The 21,043-nt window shown below is 40.7% G+C and overlaps 2 protein-coding genes across 2 annotated transcripts in view; one reads left to right on the top strand and one right to left on the bottom strand.

Annotated features, from left to right (window-relative positions):
- Positions 1-21,043, top strand: part of LOC134801424 (putative nuclease HARBI1) — a 143,208-nt gene that overhangs the window by 62,966 nt on the left and 59,199 nt on the right. The window lies entirely within an intron of this gene.
- LOC134801623 (vitellogenin-like) lies at positions 6,956-16,461 on the bottom strand. Its single transcript, XM_063774241.1, has 7 exons — positions 16,321-16,461; positions 12,286-14,527; positions 11,107-11,317; positions 9,498-10,488; positions 8,504-9,385; positions 8,204-8,399; positions 6,956-7,778 (listed from the first exon to the last, which is right to left on the bottom strand). The coding sequence occupies exons 1-7, from the start codon at positions 16,349-16,351 to the stop codon at positions 6,965-6,967; spliced, it is 5,367 nt and encodes a 1,788-aa protein (XP_063630311.1). The 5' UTR covers positions 16,352-16,461; the 3' UTR covers positions 6,956-6,964.

Here is a 21,043-nt window from a genome sequence, read left to right as displayed (position 1 = left end):
GTTTTTTTGGCAAATTTTCACCATAACATTGATGCACCAAGGGTTTACAGAGGCCTACCGCGAAACACGAAAATCGTTATCTGTTGTATGGTATGTTATGTGCTAGTGGCGCCCCTACGCAGAATTTTGCGTAATATCCTCTATTGTCACACTAGTCTACCCGTAGGTAGGCGAAGTCGCATCTGTGAGGCCTTTTTTCTTTCAATGTTTATTCCCAAATTAATAAAAAGGGTTGGTTTCGGCGAGTGGGCGAAAGGCCGCTTCGCCCACGCCTGGCTACGCCATTGATGCTGATATTTATATCTTATCAAATTGACTGAAAGTTTCAAAGCCGCAAGGGCGTTTAGGACGGCGTCAGATTGTCGCTTGGGACAAAAATAGACATCATATCCATCAAGATCACCCGAGTACACCTAAGTTGGATAGTAGTACAGTAGGTATTCCTTACAAAAACCTGCCGCCAAAAAGCCGGTACCATACAATCGAAGTAACGCTCTTATTTTAAAACGATATGCTAAAATTACATGAAAGTTGGCATGTACATTTACATAACATATAACGTCTGCTACCTCTTTTTCTTAATCGCTCCCCCATTGCTGAGGATCGTGACTCCACTTGCGTTTTATGAATTGCCTCCAACTGTTTCGGTCTGTGGCTCGATGGAGGGCGGTGGTAACAGGTAGCTCCAGCTGTTCGGAGATCTGGTCCGACCATCTCTTTGGACTTCGTCCTCTAGGTCTTTTACCCTCGACCTTTCCCGTCACCACTAGTTTTTCTAAATTGTTGGCCCCTCTTCGTGCGATATGGCGTAACGTCTGCTATACCTACCTACAATTTTCTTTAGGTAGGTAAGTACTAATAATTGGTATAAGTATACAAAGAAAATATGTAGAAGTTTTATTACTAAAAGTAAGGTGTATTCGGGTATTACCGAATGTCGGATAATTCCGAAATTCAGATGAAAATCACCCTTAATTTCATCATAATAAAAGTCTCTTTCGGAATTATCCGACAGTTTTCGACATTCGGAATTACCCGAGTAAACCTTACGCTCTTTTCTTGAAGGTCATAACTAGGGAATGCAAATCGGTTATTTTCGGTTATTTTTTGTATGGAAATTATCGGTTATTAACCGAAACCGCGGTTATTTCCATACAAAAAATAACCGATTTGCATTCCCTAGTCATAACGGTTCGGAAATACCAGACAGGAGCAGGCGACAGTTCATTCTAGGTTGAAAATACATACCCCCTCTCTCAGTCTCTACACTCTCTACCTCTACAAGTATACCAAGTAGTTTTTCAAGTAGTACCGTTCGATTTTTTTAATACTACGTCGGTGGCTAACAAACATACGGTCCACCAGTAAGCAGTTTCCGCAGCCTATGGACGCCTGCAACTCCAGAGGTGTTACATGCGCGTTACGTGTTAGGGTCGACACTCTGCACCGTCGTTGAGCTCTGCCAACCTTACTCACCGGCAGGAACACAACACTATGATTAGGGTCTAGTGTTATTTTGGCTGCGGTTTTCCGTTAGCTCTATTGCACGACTCTACAAAGTTTGCCTCTGCGCATGCACTACGTGACGCAGCCCTCGTCGGCCAATGGCAGCGAGCCGCTCGAAGGCGCGGCGCTGACGCAACATGATTATCATTCCGTGTCATTCCTAAAACTGGACTACCATATTAATTAACCCTTATCAAGAGGCGATTTTGCGAACGCATGCGTCAGTTGACCAATGACAGCCTCGGTGACTGACAACTGACTGAGTACTTTATTCATGTAGGCCTAGCAACAAGCTCTTATGAATGGTTTATTAAGCATCTTTCCTACAGCTAACCGTTGAGCAACTGAGAGATATAGTATCCTCCTAAGACCCAGAGTCATTTTTGCCGTTTTGAATTTGGATCCTTCTTTTATTCCATTATAGTTCAAAATTCGATTTTAATTTGTTCTATTTAAAGGAACTCAAGACTTAGAAGGGTATAAGCACTGAGATAGAAATGGTAAGACGCCCAACAGGGGCATGGTGGGTATATAACCGGAGCTAAATTGACATGCTTTTCTCACATTAGGTAAGCCTGTGGGAATAGAGTTCTATAAACTGAAGACACAGTGTTTTAATTATAGTCCCCAGTGTCCCCATGTCCTGTGTCCCATTTATCATTCAAAATCATCACTTAAAAGTCAATTCTATCAGCCAACATGAGCAACAACTCAAAATTTGCATCAGATTACTTTGCCCGACATGTGGATATGTAACTTTCATAGTTTTTGAAGTACAAAGAGAGCCTTTCCGAGCTGGTATGGTGAAAAATAAAATAAAAGACAACAGGTCCAAAGTCCAATTCAAACCGTGTTTGCATAAGCGCATACGCAGGTAAACGTGACGGCGCCCGCATCCGCCAATGGGAGCGCGACGCGCGGAGGCGCGGCGCTGACGCAAGTCTTGCGGAACTATTTGTTTTATTATTCACGTTATTTTATTCCTGGAAACTGCATTCATAATTTTCACAAATATGTATTTTCCTCATATTTATTTTTCTTTTAGGGTTCCGTGCCTAAAACGAAAAGAGACCGTTATCTGGGATAAGGGGTCCTTTTGAAGGATGACTCCCGTCTGCTTGTCTGTCTGTCTGTTACAGGCTACAGCCAAAGACGGACGAGAAACGTAAAGAAATTAATTTTAAACTTGACGTCCATTGTTGGGGGTAAATTACAGAAAAAAGGGTTTTGCAAACTATTTAGTGTTATGTTATGTTCAGTAATCGTCTATCAATTCATCTTGGGATATTTTTTATAGTTATTCCCAGTAGTAAAAGATGAGAAAAAAAATCCCACCTGTTACCAGGTAATAACTTGGTTGGTGATATTATATTTTATTTAGGTACTTACTTACCTATTTTTTTTAAACATCAAACTTCTATGAAATTATGATGTTTAAAATAACACTTGCACAGTGTGCTCTCAAAATTGCTGCTAACTTAGCTTGGTCTAACCATATAGAAATATAGTAAGAATAGAGTGTTCACTCCATACATCAGTAGTTTTGATACCAAAATTACTATTATTTTCACAGTCGACATCTAGCACCGAGTAGCGGAATTATCAGTACCGCTACTTGACACCAGATGTCACAAAAACGACTGACGGAAAATGTACTGCTAAAACAATTTACAACTAATATTATAAGCAGAAGGAGTTGAAAATAGAGTTCTGATTAATTCGGTTATAATATTAGCTGAAAACTGTTGAGCATTAGAGTTTTCGTTCATTGCGACACCTATTGTCGACTAGCAGTACTGATACATTCCGCTACTTGACGCTAGACGCTAGAGTTGTGGCAAGAAAACTGATGTATGGAGTTACCACTCTTTCTTTAGTTATATTACTCTATGATGTCACTCAGCAGTGAAATATGTGAATGCTTTAACGGTGACAGACAGGTTTAACGGTAACCCTATGTCATCTATACACTAAATATAACTTAACCAACCAGCAAGGTACTAGGTTAGGGTTTTTATCAAATGGGAACACTTCTCAATAAGAGATAGACTCTGTCTAAGCTAAGTTTGCACCTACTTCAACAGAACAAAGTGACGGAGTGTCATCATAAATGTCATATTATCATAGAAATTTGACATTTAATGAAGACTGTATCACACTTTGTCATTGAAAATGACCTGCATAGTTAGCTTGGTCTGACTATATAAGCTTTACAATCAGCAGCAGAAGTTGCTAAGCAGGCGAAATGTTCAAAATGACCTTGACATGGTCTTATTCTCTTAACAATAAAGTCACGTCAAGATCATTTTGAACACCTCCCCGCTTAGCAACTTTCACTGCTGACTGTACATTGAGTTCCTTGAACATACTATGTTATAAACACAGGAAGAAGTCTTGACCTTTGGGTTAACTCAAATTAATTAAAGAAAACAGTTTAGCCATTCCTAACCAAAATGAAACAAGGTACTATAGCTGTTAAGACCAACTAAGTTAGCACTCAGTTCATTAAAATTGTAAAACAATTTACATCAAATATTGTAAAACAGGAGCTGTGTTAGAAAATATAGTACAGCAATAATTATAAAAATAAAATTATGAAATTCAGCGCTACATATCAAAATGTATTGACATTTAAATCGAAACAAAAGAGAATCACTTTATAATATCTGCCGTTCAAATATCAACGAGGTTATTGAACCTCAAAAGAATCGAAATTGGAAACATGTACACGAATATTTAACTAAGAAAATATGGCATAGTCTACTTACATGGCAAAAATGTGGAATTCTAAATTCAAAATTGATCTCGTGCGTTTTTGTTTTCACAGCACTGATTCACTGATGAGATAGACAACAGAATTTTTTTTTTTCGATACACTGTACAGTCACGAAATTTCAACACAGAACGTTTCAGTAAATCTGTAATGATTTTCTTTGTGCAAAATTATTTAGATTCCGAAATTGCGTTCCTTCACAAGCTCAATCTGTCAAACAGCTGACGACTGATGTTGCGTTGCTATGCGGCTTATTTTATTGCCGCATTTCATTTGACAGTCTTTGGGTTGCCAAGTTGGGAAGTTAAATCCCGATAAACAAAACAGTAGAAGCGACAGATATTATAACTAGCAAAAAGCAGACCTTTGTAAAGGCTCGCGGAGTTTTTCTACCTAAACGTACCGGATTTGATCTAATCCGAGGCTTGTTTCATGTTCGATCGAGTGGGTGGGAACATAATAAGTCCGTTAAGGCCGTAACACACTATCGCACCGCACCACGACCTTGGTGCGTCGCACCCATAAGTGAGAGCGGGAAAGAGATATCTGTTTCTCGCCCACCCATAAGTCAGGGTTCTGGGTCATTTTGTTGAACTGCACGCCAACGTTGCAATTGGCGTGCAGGCGGCGTGTAGTTCCCATACAAGTTGCAGTTGCAAGTTGGTCCTAAGTCACTGAAGTTTGTATTAATATGCTTATTTTATAATTTTAGCAGTTCCAAGCAATAGTAACACTAAAGGCGCCATTCATTAATTACGTAAGACAATTTTTGCCAGTTTTTGACCCCCTCCCTCCCCTATGTAAGAAATAATAGTTTAGTTTTAGTTTAGTTTATTTATTTCATAATGATAAATTACAGTATAAATTATTCTTACTCTAATCTATATAAATTTACATTATGATCGTCAATAATTTAGCATGCAAACATAATACAATGTCAACAATGATAATCAAATTACAAATTTATAATTTAAAAAGAAATTTGAGAACTATCGTCAAATTGAAAAAAACTCAATAAATAACAGAATACATGTCTAATATCTCATAATGATCGTCATACTAAAACGAAGAGCGGTAATCATAGGTAATAAGTTCAGAACGAATAAGAATAGGCTGACCCCCTCCTTCTCACACCCCCCTATATTACCATATATTACGTAAGAATCTAAAGGAAAAAATTGAGTACCTACACGTTTGGTTTGTTTTAGTGTTTATTTTTCAAAAAAAATTTTTATGAATGTGATATTTGTACCTGTACAAAGGTAGGTAGGTAGTAGTAGTAGTAGTAGGTAGAGCAGAGGTCGGCAACCTTTTAGCAGCCAAGGGCCACATAGTAGTTAACGAAGTTGACCCGGGCCGCACTTTGGTAATATTTGTGACTTTGACGTTTGTCAATATTACATACAAAATAGCCAGGGCGGCTCGCGGGCCGCAAGCGAGAGGTTCGCGGGCCGCTTGTTGCCGACCGCTGGCATAGAGTGTGGAAGTATTATTATTATGTATTTTAAAAGTCATAATTTCATAGAAATTTAAAAAATCGCATCTTTGTGATCTTACGTAAGAACTATGTAAACCCCCTCCCTCCCCCTTGTAAGAAAAAATAAGATATGTTCGACCCCCCTCCACCCCAAAATCGTCTTAAGTAATAAATTAACGGCGCCAAAACTGTTTCTCGAACTGAAAATACCCGATTTAAGTTTGCTAACACAACTTGACTGATCAGTTCATCAGCGTCACAGAACACGAGTAAATTGATCTCCTCAGTGAATATATACAGCAAGATTGTTCTATAGCGTAGTAAGTATTCACTAAAACTTAATTGTTAAATTGGGAATCAAACCAAGCGAAGCGAGGTGGGTCTAATCCAAAATTTTAACCCACTTTTGTATTCATCGTTGTTAATGGCGTAAGCACCATCGTCATTATTGAATCTGAAAACACCACATAGGTATCGTTGTCTGAGTACTCACAACACGTCTTCTTGAGCTTACTGTGGGGCTTAGTCAATTTGTATAAGAATGTCCAATATTTATTTATTTATTTACTACTAATGCCATCTGTTAGAGAAATAAATAATTAACATTAGCACGAATGTTAATTCATTATTTTGCCAACAGATGGCGTTAATAGTAATACAAAGTGTTATTACTTTATTTTATTTTTTTAGGTTAATAAAATGATATTTTTATGTTTGATAACACATCTAGACATGAATTTAAATTACTATGTTAAATTTCAAACCTAACAGTGCAATAGTTTTTCCGTAAAGTGTACCACAAGGATGCATAGTTCGTCGAATAGTGATAGGGCTCGCTTCGCTCGCCCTAATTATGTCGTACTGTCTTGGATATCTTGCAATGCAAGAACCAAATGAGAGGTGAGAGTTGACAAATTAGGATAGTATAATAATGAAAACAATATTTTTTTGTCATTTTTTATTTGCTTCACGATCTAAATATATATATTCTACCTATTATTTATACATATTTATAAATAATAATACTAAAATCACTTTAAATACATAAACGATACATAACTACATACATAATTTTTAATTACAATAAATTTCGAAATACATAAACATAAATATGTTGCCGACAAAAATACACGTTAAAATAAATATAGATAAGTAATCATAGTCCGTTTTCACGCTTATTCTATTAAAAAGTCTTTACACCATTATTTTTAAGCCTGGCAAGAACTGGGAACCCTGTACTGGGCAGCTTGCTGCTGGCCGCTGACTTGAGGGTTTTCTCCTCTCTGGATCTGGTTTCTGTAGTTCTGGAACTGCGGATCAGTTGCTGGCCGGCAGACAACCTGGACCGGTCGGACCTGGTAGTTCAGACCTCTGCAATGCTTCTCACAGGCGGGCACCTGGACCGTGGAAATGCAAATTTCCTTGTCGGTCTGATAGTACTGCACTTGCTTTTCCATGTGGCAAGGTCCTTGTTGCTTCTGGAAGCTGCGAGCTCTGTACACAATGTTGCTACGGTCCTCGTCTGAGGACTCCATTTCTTGTCTCCATTTGTCGTCTGATCGGAGAATAGACGTAAAGTGATAGAGGGGTTTGTAGGCCTGTTCGCGAACTTGGTTTGACAATTGCTGGGTGTGAGAATCAGCGTTCTCAGTGTTTAGTGCGAAGGCAGCAGCGTAGAGCTCAGGTTTGTCAACGATACCGTACTGGGTAAGGTAATCGTCGCGGGGCTCGCCGCTCATGTATCCGCACACTCCCCTGATGGTGTTACGATTCTTGCTCGCCCAGATCACGAGTCTCTGGCCGTCGTAGATGCCGCGGAGACGGTCGTCTCCAATCACGAACATCCACGCACCGTCGGTATTGTAGTAATACAGAAGAGGGGCGTCTATGGCTTCGTCCCAGTACATGGTGAAGTCACCATCGGAGACTTTCTTGGCATTGGTGGTGACTTTCAATCCTTCCTTCAAGTTGAGACTAGCAGCAGGCTGGACTTCCATTTCCAAGTGATTGCCAGTGTCAGATCTGTGAAAGTCAAAATATATTTAATGTTGGTTATTACTTTAAAAATTAACCAGCTGGAAGTTCTTTCCGTACTTAATGAGACCTTGAAACGTACATTTTATCTATCTTAGAAGGCTTTGCTGATAGCTCTTAGATAGCCATCTTCGAGGAGTTCAAAGTAGAACAATAGAGCTGAATTTGCTTACAAACCAAGTGCAGTTAAGAGCAGCTTCTTTAAATTACATATGGCGCGGACATCCAGAATTCACCTAAAGGGGCCCACTGATTACCAGTTCGCCGGACGATATCAGCCTTTCAGTTAAACGCAAAATTTGACAGCTCCGAACAACTGACAGGCTGATATCGTCCGGCGAACTGGTAATCTGTGGGCCCCTTAAGACCCAAATTCTACTTACGATATTATGTAATCCCAACTTCCAACTTACTTGTACGAAACATAGATCTCCTGCTCCTTCTCCTCAGGCCTTCTGGCCAGGATGACGAGCTGCTCGTTGCTCACGCCCTGCTGTCCAGCGTACTTAGCGTTGTCCTGGACCACCACGTGCCAGGAACTGGTCAGGGTGTAGTCGTAGCTGCGGTTGCTGAACGTCCTGATCTTTGAGCCGTCAACGCTGCAGTAGGCTGTAAGTATAATTGGCATAAGTAAGTACTTAGTTATTAATATGGATAATGAAAAGGACGTAGCCGTATTGCATTAGCAGTTGTTTGCTTTGTTTGTTACTTACGCAGGTATTGTTGCCTGGTCAAGCGATTAAGAACGCGTTCATAAGCATTCACCGGCTCGTAGAACGACAAAGCAGCAGCGCTGGTCTTGGGGATTGGTACGTTGTTCATCTTAAGATGGCCGTATCGTGAAATCATGTTTAAGTTAAGGTAGTTATCCAAGTAGAACGCCTCCGCATCGAAATCGAGTTTACCCTCCGCGGATTTTTTCATTATGTTGATATCAGAATACCAGTAACCGTAGGTGGTCAATGCCTTGTAAGCTTGGTAGGTCATGTTAATGACGGAAGGGCTTAAATCTTTGTAAGATACCGAAGCCTGAACGTGAGTAGGAGCGTACGCCATTTCGATCATCATTCTGCTGGCCTCCTGGTAGTAGTTGTTGCGGGCGATTTCTTGGACGCTCTGCTTGGCCCAGGGGCTCTGTTGGATCTCCTCAGTAGCTTTTTTGGTGCGCTCGGCTGATCCCTTGATCTGAATATTTCCGTTCTTCTGGCCGAGGTTGAAGTCCACTTCAAAACTGGCCTTCAGTTCCTTCTGCAGGGCTTCAACGAAGTTCAAAGCGGATGCCACAGGCTTGTTTAGTTTGCCGACAGAGTTGATCTGGTTGTTTCCGTATTTGGCCGAGTTTCTGGCTGCGAAGAAAGCGTATCTGATCTTGGGATCAACTTTGCTGTCTCCAACGGCGGCGGTGAGCATATATTCAGCTTTCTGGGGTCCCTCGAAGGTGGCGCTGAGGTCAATGATCTGAGCTCTGGCGTACTTGATGCCAGCCACAGCACGCTTCACGATCTCTTGACGGCGGGTCGCGCTAATAGGGGTAACGTCTTCGATTTCGGACGCTACTATAGGAACTTCGGGCTCTTTTTGATTGTAGAGAGTGTCTGTGAATAAAAAATACAATAATTAATCATAAGAGAAAATTGCTGGCACAATCATAATAACACAGTTAACCCAATTTTTAGTGAATCTTCGAATAAAAAAAACAAACCTTACCGTAAGCAACGGTGATAGCAATTGCTTTGGTTTGGGACTGCTTTCCAATATATCTAAAGTTTAAGTGCGTCATGGCAACGTCTCTCTGATTCAGAGCGAAGATGATATTCGACAGCAGATCCTGGCCCTGCATCATGGTTCCGAAGTTCCTGTAGTCGTTGGAATACGAGTATCCTTGTAGCTGGAACTGGGTGCCAGTGCTCTGTCCGAACTTGTAGTCAACAGACATCACTTTGTTTCTACGCATGATGACTTTCGTGGTCGGGTCGAGGGATAATGGAGTCAGAGAATCCTTCTTCTGATTGGCCGTGTAAGGCCACACGCTGAAGTAAGCAATCGTTGTGTCCTGCTCAGGGCGGAGGGGTTCCAGACGCATTTTAACCTCTCCAGGTTTGGCTTCCATTTGGACCTTTGCGGCAGCGTTAACCTGGTGTTTGGTGACAATGCCCGCGCTGACAAAATGACCGTCCAGCGTATTCAAGAAACCGACGCTACCCTCAATGTTTTTGGCGTATGTGAACTGTATCTCATTATCTTGCTTCATGGAATATTCACGGTTCCGGATAGACGGGATGTTGATTTGGCCCTTAGATTTAGCTTGGATGTGGACAACGGTAGGCTCTTTGTATTTGTAGATGAAAGGCATGCCGGACGCAAGAGGGAACATGATGGAGACCTGAGCCTGGTTGAACACCTTGGTGTAGTGGATATCATAACCCTTGTTGAGATTAGACAAAAACTCTCCGAGGAGGGTTGGGAGTCGGTCCATATCTTCTTGAGTCAGGCTGAAATATCTCTGCTGGTTCATGAAGTCGATGAAGAAGGACGCCAGGAGGGGTTTCTGGGAGTCGTGCTTGATGTTCAGCATTTCAGCGATCTTTTCAGCGGAGTATTTGTGCTCGGCCGATTGGGGAGCGGTCTGTCTCTCTGTGGTCATCTTTCGCACAAGCAGATCGATGAATTGACGGTAGTTCGAGAATGATGCGGCAATCTGGAATTAACAGTAATGTAGGTTTTTAGTAGTAGTAGTAGTAAAACACTTTATTGTACAAAAATCAAAACAAAACAGGAAAAATAACATTCGTCATTAGTACAAAGGCGAACTTATGCCTTTAAGTAAGTGGTTTTTAGTATGCAACGTTTACCTACTTTATTTGGTAGTTAAAACTAAAACAATGTAGTCAAAAGAAAACGTATAGTCTCACAGAAATTAAAAAGTGGCAATACTGTAGTGTCGTCCCTTTCAAATCAATGTAAGAAAACGGGACGACACTGCAGTATTGCCACTTTTTAATTTCTACTCTTTTTTGTCAGACTATAGCGCTAAACAAACGAAAGATATTGTTAAAAATGTTAAAATCCTAATTTGGGGGGATTAGTGACGCTCTGATTCCGCTGGTAACATTCCTCTTGTTGTCAAAATACGCAAGTCTGGTTGATCGGGACTGATCGGGTGTCGAAGCCATGTCGGAGCAATGAAGTCGTTACAAATGCTATGTAAGCATTATTATTATATAGCTAAGTGACCTAAGTGTGTAAGTAGTTACGTATCTATTTTGAACCGAAAGAAACCTTCAAAAACACAATAAGGTTCAAAATCGAATCTCACTGTGTTCATCCTAGGATATCCATAGGCCCTGCTCTTCCACGAGTACTTCCAGGTCTTGGGGAACAGCGACTCCTCGCTGCTGACGGACGACATGACGTTCATCATGCCAGACTCCTCCCTGCCGAAATACTCGCCGAACTTCTTGGCGAGGTTGAGGCTGCCGAAGTCGTCCTTGGTGAGGGAAGGTTTGGCGGCTTGGGCGGTCCTGGCGCTGAAAGAAGCATGTTTGTTTTTATGGAACTTCTAGTTGGTTGGCCTTCTAGCCTGGTGACCCTGCCCAGGAGGTCCTGGGTTCGAATCCTGGTAAGGACATTTAGTTGTGTTTATCACAAATATATATGTGTTCCTGAAATATGGATGTTTTCTATGTATATAAGTATTTATACATAACTACCTATATATTATACTTATACTGTGTGTTACTGACCATGGGGCTTTAAATCCAGGGCTCGATTCTACTCGCTAAACTGAGCTAAAAGTAGCTCAGTTTAGCGAGTAGAATCGAGCCCTATATAATTATTGAATTATCTAATGTAGCATACCGCTAAAAGTGCCGCATTTGGAACCACAAGCTTACTTCTGCGAAGTTCTTTCTAATGCTAAAAAAACGGACTACATATACATGGTGTGTCTGACCTAGGGGCTTTAAATCCAGGGCTTGATTGTACTCGCTAAACTGAGCTACTTTTACTATGGCACCAACCCCGAAATCTCGAAAAAAATTTTTACTTTTTCATACATTTTGGCTGATCAGGTGTCGACGTATTCTACGGAAAAGCCAAAAATTTTTCCCCGATTTTAGGGTTGGTCCCATAGTAAAAGTAGCTCAGTTTAGCGAGTAAAATCAAGCCCTGGATTTAAAGTCCCATGGTCAGACACACCATGTATATGTAGTCCGTTTTTTTTAGCATTAGAAAGAACTTCGCAGAAGTAAGCTTGTGGTTCCAAATGCGGCACTTTTAGCGGTATGCTACACTAGATAATTCAATAATTATTAACAATTAAAGAGCCTGATAAAAACTGCACGCTTGCTTCTGTGGAGTTCTTTCTAATGCTAACAAAAACGAACTATAGTACCCACAACACAAGCCTTACTGAGCTTACTATGTAAAATTATCTTTTTTTTTAAATACCTATGCGTAGGAGAAGGATTAATTTAACTCCAAAAACATTACTTACAGGGTCAGATAACGCGGGTCCTTAAGTTCAGCAGCAGACTGGATGCCTTCCTTAAGCGCAGCGCGGACGTATAAGCTCGGGTCCTTGTGGGTCATCTCAGCCATTGCCTGCATCATCGCAACCGTCGGACGAGTCATGAAGATGTTCAGGATCGCTGACACACGCACTTCGTACGGCTCAGCCGTGTTTCTCAGGATACTGTACAAAGCAGCACGGACGAAGTGATCCCTCTCGTGAGCTAGCACGTCCAGGTTCAACACCATCTGGGCACGGAGGTAGGTCGACACTGGGACCTTGCCTTCCAAGTACGGAGCAAAGACATCCAAGATGCTACGGTGGCCGAGAGTGCCAATGGCCTTAATGTAGACCTGAGCTTTGTGGTTATCGTTGTTTGTGATCGCTTGCTGCAGCTCTTGGCTCAGACGCGGCAGGATCTCCTCGAGGACGAAGTTGTCGTACTTGTTGGCGAGACGGCCGTACATGTGAGTGGGATAGTATTTGTGTGCGGTCTCGTTGTTTACTTGGGCGTGGTTGATAAGTCTGGTGGCGGCGATCAGAGTGGTGGTGTTCAAGTACTTCTGCTCCTTAACCTCATCACTCATGGCCAGCTTGAAGAACTGAATCATGACGTCCTTAGTTGGGTAACGCAGAGTAGCGGGAAGGGAAGCGATGACCTGAGCAGCCTCCTCTCCTTGGATCTTCTTATTCACGATCCAGGATTTGATCTGCTGGAAGGCCGGTAAGGTGCCCGCTTGGGCTACAGCATCGCGGTAGATCATCCACATGTCAGACTTCAGGATGTTGTTGGAAGACTTGGCAACTTCAATGCTGCGACTTGTCTGGCTGAGTTGTTCCGAGCTCATGGCGGCAATGACGCGCACCAAGATGTTGAACTTGGAGAGGAAGTCGCTCTTGGGCATGTTATTAGGGTTCTGAAGTAGCTGCGCGATTTCTTGGATGAGCTTCTGGGCGTTCATCGGGTTCTGCTTCTTGTCCACCCGGGGCAGGGGGCTCATGTACAGGGCAGCGTAGGCGGGCTCGTTGATGTTAGGCACGTCATCGTTGACGTACGCTGACGTCGAGTCAGAGTCCCAGGACTTGTCTTCATCGCTGCGCTTGATGATCACCTTGTTGACGGTCACGTGTTTCTTGTGCCTCAAGGAACGGCGTACTCTGTTCAGGTTGTCTACTCCTTCGCTATCCTCATTCTGTTGGCTTTCATGGTTGTGGAGGTGACGGTGCTGGTGCTCGTGAGATTCCGATGACGATGATTCGGAAGACGATGAGTCCTGGATAGTGACTTGCTTGGAGTTCATTGCGTACAGGAGGTTCTTGATGACGCGCCCTTCAGGTACCTGCCATTCGGCTTCATTGTCCTGTTCGTACTTGACTAAAGTCAGCACAACCTTGCTGCGTACCTCAGCCTTCTGCTTGCCGTAAAGATGGGGGTTAACGTGAACTGTGCTGGTGGTCTCAGACTGATAAATAGGACCCTGCTTGCCGACGAGGATGCGAGTGAACATTTTCTGCTTCATGAACTGCTCGTCTTGAGGTTTCTCCGGAGTTCCGGTCCACTGGACTCCATGGGGCACTCCAAAGTGGTACGCGACTCTGTGGTGGCAGTGTCTGTAGTCCCTGCTCTTGGTGACTTCGAAAGGATCTTCCTTGAGATCGGAAAAGTTGGGGAGTTCTCGGCGCCATTCGGCAGCGACAGGCAGGATGGCGTACAATGTTTCGCAGTCACCGGTGACGTCAGTCTCCATCTTCCTGTACAGGCCCTGCTGAGTTTGTTGGTCAAGATGATCATGCACGGAATGCTGGATCCTATGAGCAGATAAGTCTAGTTGAAGGGCGCTGATGAGACCTTTGAGCAGATTCTCATTTTGAAGGGAGACAGAGGTTGGGAGTTTTAGTGACTTGACACGGCCACCATCGAGATAGATCTCGAAGATTTGGTTAAGGTTGTCAACGTCCTGGTATTTGAGGTCGGCAGGGAGAGCCCAGGTGTTGGGGAGATCCTGGTGGATCTGGGCGTGCTGGGGTTGCTCGAGGCGGGCCTGGAGGCGGCCGGGGGCGCGCGCGCGGACGGTGAAGCGGGCGCGGAAGGCGCCGCCGGTGCTGGCGCCCTCCTCGAGGCGCGCGAGGGTGCTAGAGAGAACCTCGTAGCTGTACAGCTTCCCGGTCTGCCAGGGGCCTTCGTTGTTCTGATTGGCTAAGCCATGTCGACCTGACGCGACGACCGCTGAAAATTAAAAAAAAAAATGTAAACTCTATACTGCCAAAACTTTACCGAATTAACATGCAAGTGTTTGTCACCTTTGTATTTTTGGACCAAATTTTTGAACAAGCTTAGGTTATCTACTCGTTGCTTTGGTTGAAATTCAATTGTTTGATTCAGAAATACTCGTAATGGTATTCGTTTTATTAACCAATTCATAATTGTTTACACATTTTATTAGTGAAAGTATTTATAGGCATTTTTTTTAACTTTATTTCCCAGTACCTATTACAACCTAATATAAAAGTGCGAATGGTGGACTTTTAATCTATAAGGCAAAGTAATTTGATGCAAATTTTGAGTTGGGTGGTAGGTACTGTAGGTAGGTAGGTAGTATTCTCCTTGCGTTGGTGTATAGGTACGTAATGAAAAAAAATGTGTTTCACTCGGTAGCAAAGTTTGTTAAACCCTCAAGATATTCACTTTTCGAGCCACTCGCTACGCTCGTGGTTCAATAAAATTATGAAATCATGTGCTGGCTTGGATATTAACATTAGCAAGTTGAGTCAAACAACAACTTTGCCCCCTTGTTAAACAAACAACACCAAATAACATTAACAAACAACTATTAATTAATAGGTAAATATACTGTAAATATGTACCTATGTATTTCATTAGCAGTTTTCATCACTATTCCCAGTTTGAAACCTGCGAAAACTAATACCGAATCTATTTTTGATTACATAAAATGTTATTAATTCGCATGTGCGTTTTTAACAGTTTTCGCAACGGCTAGGTACATGACATGAGTCATTATTAGGTACAAAATAGAAATTATTAGACTATATTATTAATGGAAAATACGCATAGCGAAATAGGCACAATCTATTATGCAGGTATTTTAATAAATGTTTAGTTAATCGAGAGAAGCATTAAGAAGAGTACAATACTGGTAGGTAGGTAAGTAGAGTTAGATCAAGAAAACTCTGCAGAGATTTTGATAGCCCACGCAGTGCAAGTGTTATTTTAAACGTCAAACTTCTATGAAATTATGACGTATAAATAACACTTACACTGCGTGGGCTATCAAAATTGCTGCAGACTTTTCTCGGTCTAACTCTACCTACTACATAATTAATGTTGCTAGTCAAATAAATTTGGTAAATGTAAAGTATTAATAGCCCATAAAGTCTTATTGTTTCCCAGAAATTGAAGATTAGATGACATTTGCTTTCGCAATTCTCAAATCCTTCTTCCTCGCGTTAACCCGGCATTTTGCCACGGCTCATGGGAGCCTGGGGTCCGCTTAACAACTAATCCCAAGAATTGACGAAGGCACTAAGTTTTTACGAAAGCGACTGCCATCTGACCTTTCAACCCAGAGGGGAAACTAAGCCTTATTGGGATTAGTCCGGTTTCCTCACGATGTTTTCCTTCACCGAAAAGCAACTGGTAAATATCAATGATATTTCGTACATAAGTTCCGAAAAACTCATTGGTACGAGCCGGGGTTTGAACCCGCGACCTCCGGATTGAAAGTCGCACGCTCTTACCGCTAGGCCACCAGCGCAATTCTCAAATACTTAAGATATATTGTATTAGGTACTCATAATGTCAAAAATTAAACTAAAAATCCTATCCCTCCTAATTAAGATTCTAGGATAGGTACTATATAAATAAAATGAACAAGTAAAATAGTGACGGTTTCAGATAAAAGGCAATTGCACTATTTGCTTTCCTTGGACTACTCGTACGCAATCCTAAATAGGCACAGTTCAAGTTAATACAAAAAAGTTAAAATTCGCAATGCCACTTACCGACAAGGGCCGCCAAAACCAATAGTTTCATGATGGAACCACTTCGGATATATCCTTAGATGTGCCAACGTCGTCGAGAAGATGACTTCTGGTCTCCCTGGCACAGACCCTGGCTTATATACGGACCTACACGTGTGTCAGTCCAGGACTATTGACCTAATTATTGCGGATAGGTCGTAGATCAGTTCAGTTGCAGATGTCTAAGATATCGGACATACATTGCTAATACTATTGATTTGCTTGTCGACTCTCCTCTTTCTAGCTATCCATCCCACATGGTGGTGGGGTCAGCTTTCCTGCATAACCTTCTCCATTTCGCCCTGTCCGCAACATCGTCCTCGGATACCTAACTTGCACTCACTCATGTCCTTGCATATTGATATGCTTATCGACGATATTGCCTATTTGATTTACTGCTCATATGTAGTTGTATAGGTTTACATAAGTCTGAGTTGGGAGTCCATTTTGGCATCTTAATTCTGAGAACTGGCACAAGCACTAGTTTTTGCCTAATTACCCTCTGACCCCAAATAGAAAACTGCCTTAATATGTAGGTTATGTTCAGTTTCCTATTACCTAATGGTATTTTCCATTTCTTATCTTCAAAACGGATAATGTTCTGAATTTTTCGGAATATTGATATTTTAACGAACTCTTTAAAAATTTACTCGATTCGTCGGGATATATTTTCCTATAGGTACTTTATACAGTCTAACCATTTTGTTAGGCCCTTTTATACCATGTCTCAGCGGTAGAAAATACATCAGTTAAATGGGGCATACATAGCAATTAGGGTCACGTCTATCCTGTGGACATGATATAAAGCCTGATTTCCTGATTGGATCCTACTCCTTTTTTATTTAACCTGTATGATAAAACGATTACTCATAATAAGCACACAAACTGTTAACTATTCATATAGGAATAACAATTATATACGTCAATCAGTTCTGTATCAATTTTTAAACATGCAGATAGGTACGACTGCGAGCGATATTCCAAATTTTGTATTAACGGAAAAAATTGAAAAATTACGCTTCCGGCAGGAGGAGGCGGCGCTGCCGGAAGCGTAATTTTTCCATTTTCTCCTTTGATATAAAATTTGGAATTAGTTATGTGTTACTCAAAATACCCTACCTAATATTTTCACATGTAGACTGTTCGAAATATTAAATATCTTGTTACGTACAGACATATTCACAACCCTCCACAAAACCTAGCAACTAAGACGCAATAGATAGCAACATTCTAACGCGGCCAAAGGTCAGCATGCTCCAGCTATCGTTCCTTCAGGGTCCTCGTTCGACCCTCAACCTTACTGAAGTGGTTCATGCGTTAGAGATTCGTCATTTGTTTATTATGCATCTCTTGCACAACGCGTAACAAGAGTAAGTACTTAGGTACCTTTTATTAGAAAATGTTTTAGGTAAAAATTTAATTTTTGATACAAGCTTTTACCGCTGACTGTATTTTTTTTCCACAGGCAACTAATACTCATCGAGACAATTAACGACCCCAAACACAATTCTGCCGCCTTAAGGAAAAAAACCATAACTGACAAAAAGTAAGTTTCGAGAAAAAGCCAAAAAACTTTGCACTCCTGTTCAAATAGGTTAAATTCAAAGTACAAAGTTGAAACTTTTGTTAATGAACAAAGTAATAGTGTGGAATTTTTATGCGTTGTAAATTATTCGTCTACCTATTTATTTAAATAAGTTATTTAGAAAAAAATAGGTACTGCTTCGTAAAAAAAAAATATTTACTAACATTAAATGACATACGAGGGGCGTTCAAAATATTCTCGGTATTGATATCTTACAACCTCTTCTAAAATTTCTTTTGTTACTGGCCGCTAAGGTTTATTCATTGACATTAAAAAAAAGTATAATTCGAACCGAGATGATCTTTTGTTTTTCTGCAATTGCTGAACAAACATGAACATCATGTGCGAATTGACAATGTTAACTAAATCAGAACATCAATGCGTCATAAGATTCTCGACAAAACAGGGTAAAAATAAAAAAAACCATAAAAGAGGAAATGGATTGTGTTTACCATGAGTCTGCTCCTTCTTTATCTGCCATTCAAAAGTGGTCAAGCGAATTTAAGGGTGGAAGGGAGAGTATTGAAGATGACCCTAGACCTGGTCGGCCTGTAGTAGCTACTTCACAAGAAAATATTGATAAAGTGGAAAAACTTATATTGGAAGATGGTCGAGTGAAGGTAAAATCTATAACTCAAGTAACCAACCTCTCTATTGGTACCGTACATGATATTATCCATGACCATCTTAATATGTCAAAAGTAAGTGCAAGATGGGTTCCGCGAATGCTGACTCGGCTTCAAAAAGACATGCGTGTAGCGTGTTGTTTCGATGTTATTGACCTGTGCGGTGAAAATCCTGATGAGGTGCTGCAAAAAATAGTTCCTGGAGATGAAACCTGGGTTAATCATTATGACCCAGAGAATTACAAGAGTCCATGCAGTGGCACAAGGGTTCACCTCATCCCAAGATGTTCAAGGTCGTCCCTTCAGCTGGCAAGGTCATGGCCACGATATTTTGGGATTCTGAAGGAATATTACTAATCGATTATAAAGAAAAAGGTGTAAATATCACAGGACAGTACTACGCTAACATTCGACGTCAATTAAAGGATGCTATCAAAGAAAAGAGGCGAGGAAAGTTAACCAAAGGTGTTCTGCTTCTGTGTGACAACGCCCCCGTCCATACTGCTCATATTGCCAAGGCAGCTATTGTTGAATGTGGGTTTGAAACTGGTACTCAGTACTCACCCACCATATAGTCCGGTCTTAGCCCCCAGCGACTTCTTTTTGTTCCCCAGTCTTAAAAAGGATCTGCGTGGAATTTTTTTTTCTGACGATGAAGCATTGAAGGCGGCAGTGGAGGAGCATTTTTACACCAAAGATATTTTTTTTAAGAGGGATTAAAAAAAAATTATCGATCTTTTAAGTGGATGAACATAGGGAGGGAGTATATTGAAAAATAAAAATATCAAACTTTTCGTACTTGTTTGTTTTCATTCTCATACCGAGAATATTTTGAACACCCCTCGTAAGTGCGTCTTATGTCTTTCGTGTTAGTTTTGCACTACTATGTCTAAGAAATAAAACACAAGTACACAGTTGTGTTCATGTTACTTATCGTGCCAGAAGGTGAAAAAGCACAAATTAGTACTTTATGGTTTTCTTGCTTAGTTGCTTGTTTTTTTATTTTGTTACTTTTTTTTTTAGTAAAAGTAATCAAATTATGATTTATATAGTTAAAGGAATTTATAAAATGAAGAATCAAAATTATTTATCAAAAGAAAACAAATGAGGTACTTTTAGAGATTTTTGAGTAATAATGTAACACAAAACTAAAATTAACTACAATCAGATTGCTCTGAGTAATTACTAATTACTAATCCTTAATTACTTGAGATACGCTTTCATATACTTGGGGACTAAAAAAACTCAAATTTACCATAATTAGATTCCACTAAGTACAGCAAATGCTTTTAGAGGTCTTTAGGTAATAATGTAACGAAAATAAGGTACAATCTAATGATCGATCAATGTCACTAGACTCTAGTGACTAGAGGAATTTAAATAAAAATTATGAGTGGTCAATCATCGTGGATACAAGAATGAACAAAGGATACCTATACCCCCCCCCCCCCCCTGTAACTTCTAAAATAAGAGAGTGATAAAACTAAAAAAAATATATGATGTACATTACCATGCAAACTTCCACCGAAAATTGGTTTGAACGAGATCTAGTAAAGTAGTTTTTTTTAATACGTCATAAATCGTAAACCGCAATTTTATTATGTTACTTGCTGCTAACCCTTCATGGGCGAGTCCTCCTCGCACTTGGGCGCTTTTATTTTCAACTTGGCTGGACACGCTCCCGCGTGTCTAATAGAAGTTTCAACCAAATAGGCCTATCTAGAGAAAAAAAGAGCTCCCTATTGTATTTGAACTGGGCTGGGGCAATTTTAAAAAGGCAGATATAACCCTGAAACTGATACCAAATGGCAAACCAAAATTTTTGCCTGCAAAAAAGGTGCCTTTTTCATTAAAATCAAAGGTTGAAACATAAATAAATAGACTGTTAGCAAATAGCCGTATTGCTCCAATAGAGTTTAGTGAATGGGTTACACCAATACACGTTAAAATAAGAGAAATATTTTTCAAAGTAGGCAGTCGTATCGTACGCGCAACCTCTTCCAAAGGATAGTAACCGATCAAGCCGCGCGCGCCGTGTTAACCAGCCGAAATCCGTCCTTGGGGGGACCATAGGGGGCTACCTACTAGCCGATAAAGCATAACTGACGACAATGTTTAAGAAATAAACCACAAGTTCACTGTTTTTGAAACCGACACTAAGCAGAAAAAGCATAAGGAAGAGTCATACGAGTTATAAAAAACATAACGTGTGACTTATGTTTTTTCAGATTCCAAGTGTTATGACTAATAATAATTTTATACTAACAAGAATGAACATTTTTGTCAATTTATGGGTTTTTTTCATAGAAATTTTAAATAATACCGAAATATGGTTTTTCATCTTGTGAAATCAATGTTGGGCTGAAATTCAAGACAAAAGAAAAAAAACACAAGTCGTCACTTACGTAGGTACTTTTCTGTCTATGAATATATACTTATGCTTTTTCTTTCTCAAAAAGGAAGTAACTTTACCGAAATGGCGTGTAGTCATGCT

The sequence above is a fragment of the Cydia splendana genome, chromosome 22 (assembly GCF_910591565.1).
Source record: "Cydia splendana chromosome 22, ilCydSple1.2, whole genome shotgun sequence".
In the NCBI taxonomy this organism is placed as follows: domain Eukaryota; kingdom Metazoa; phylum Arthropoda; class Insecta; order Lepidoptera; family Tortricidae; genus Cydia; species Cydia splendana.
Note: the sequence above shows the minus strand (reverse complement) of the source record. Positions and strands in the feature narration are given on the sequence as shown.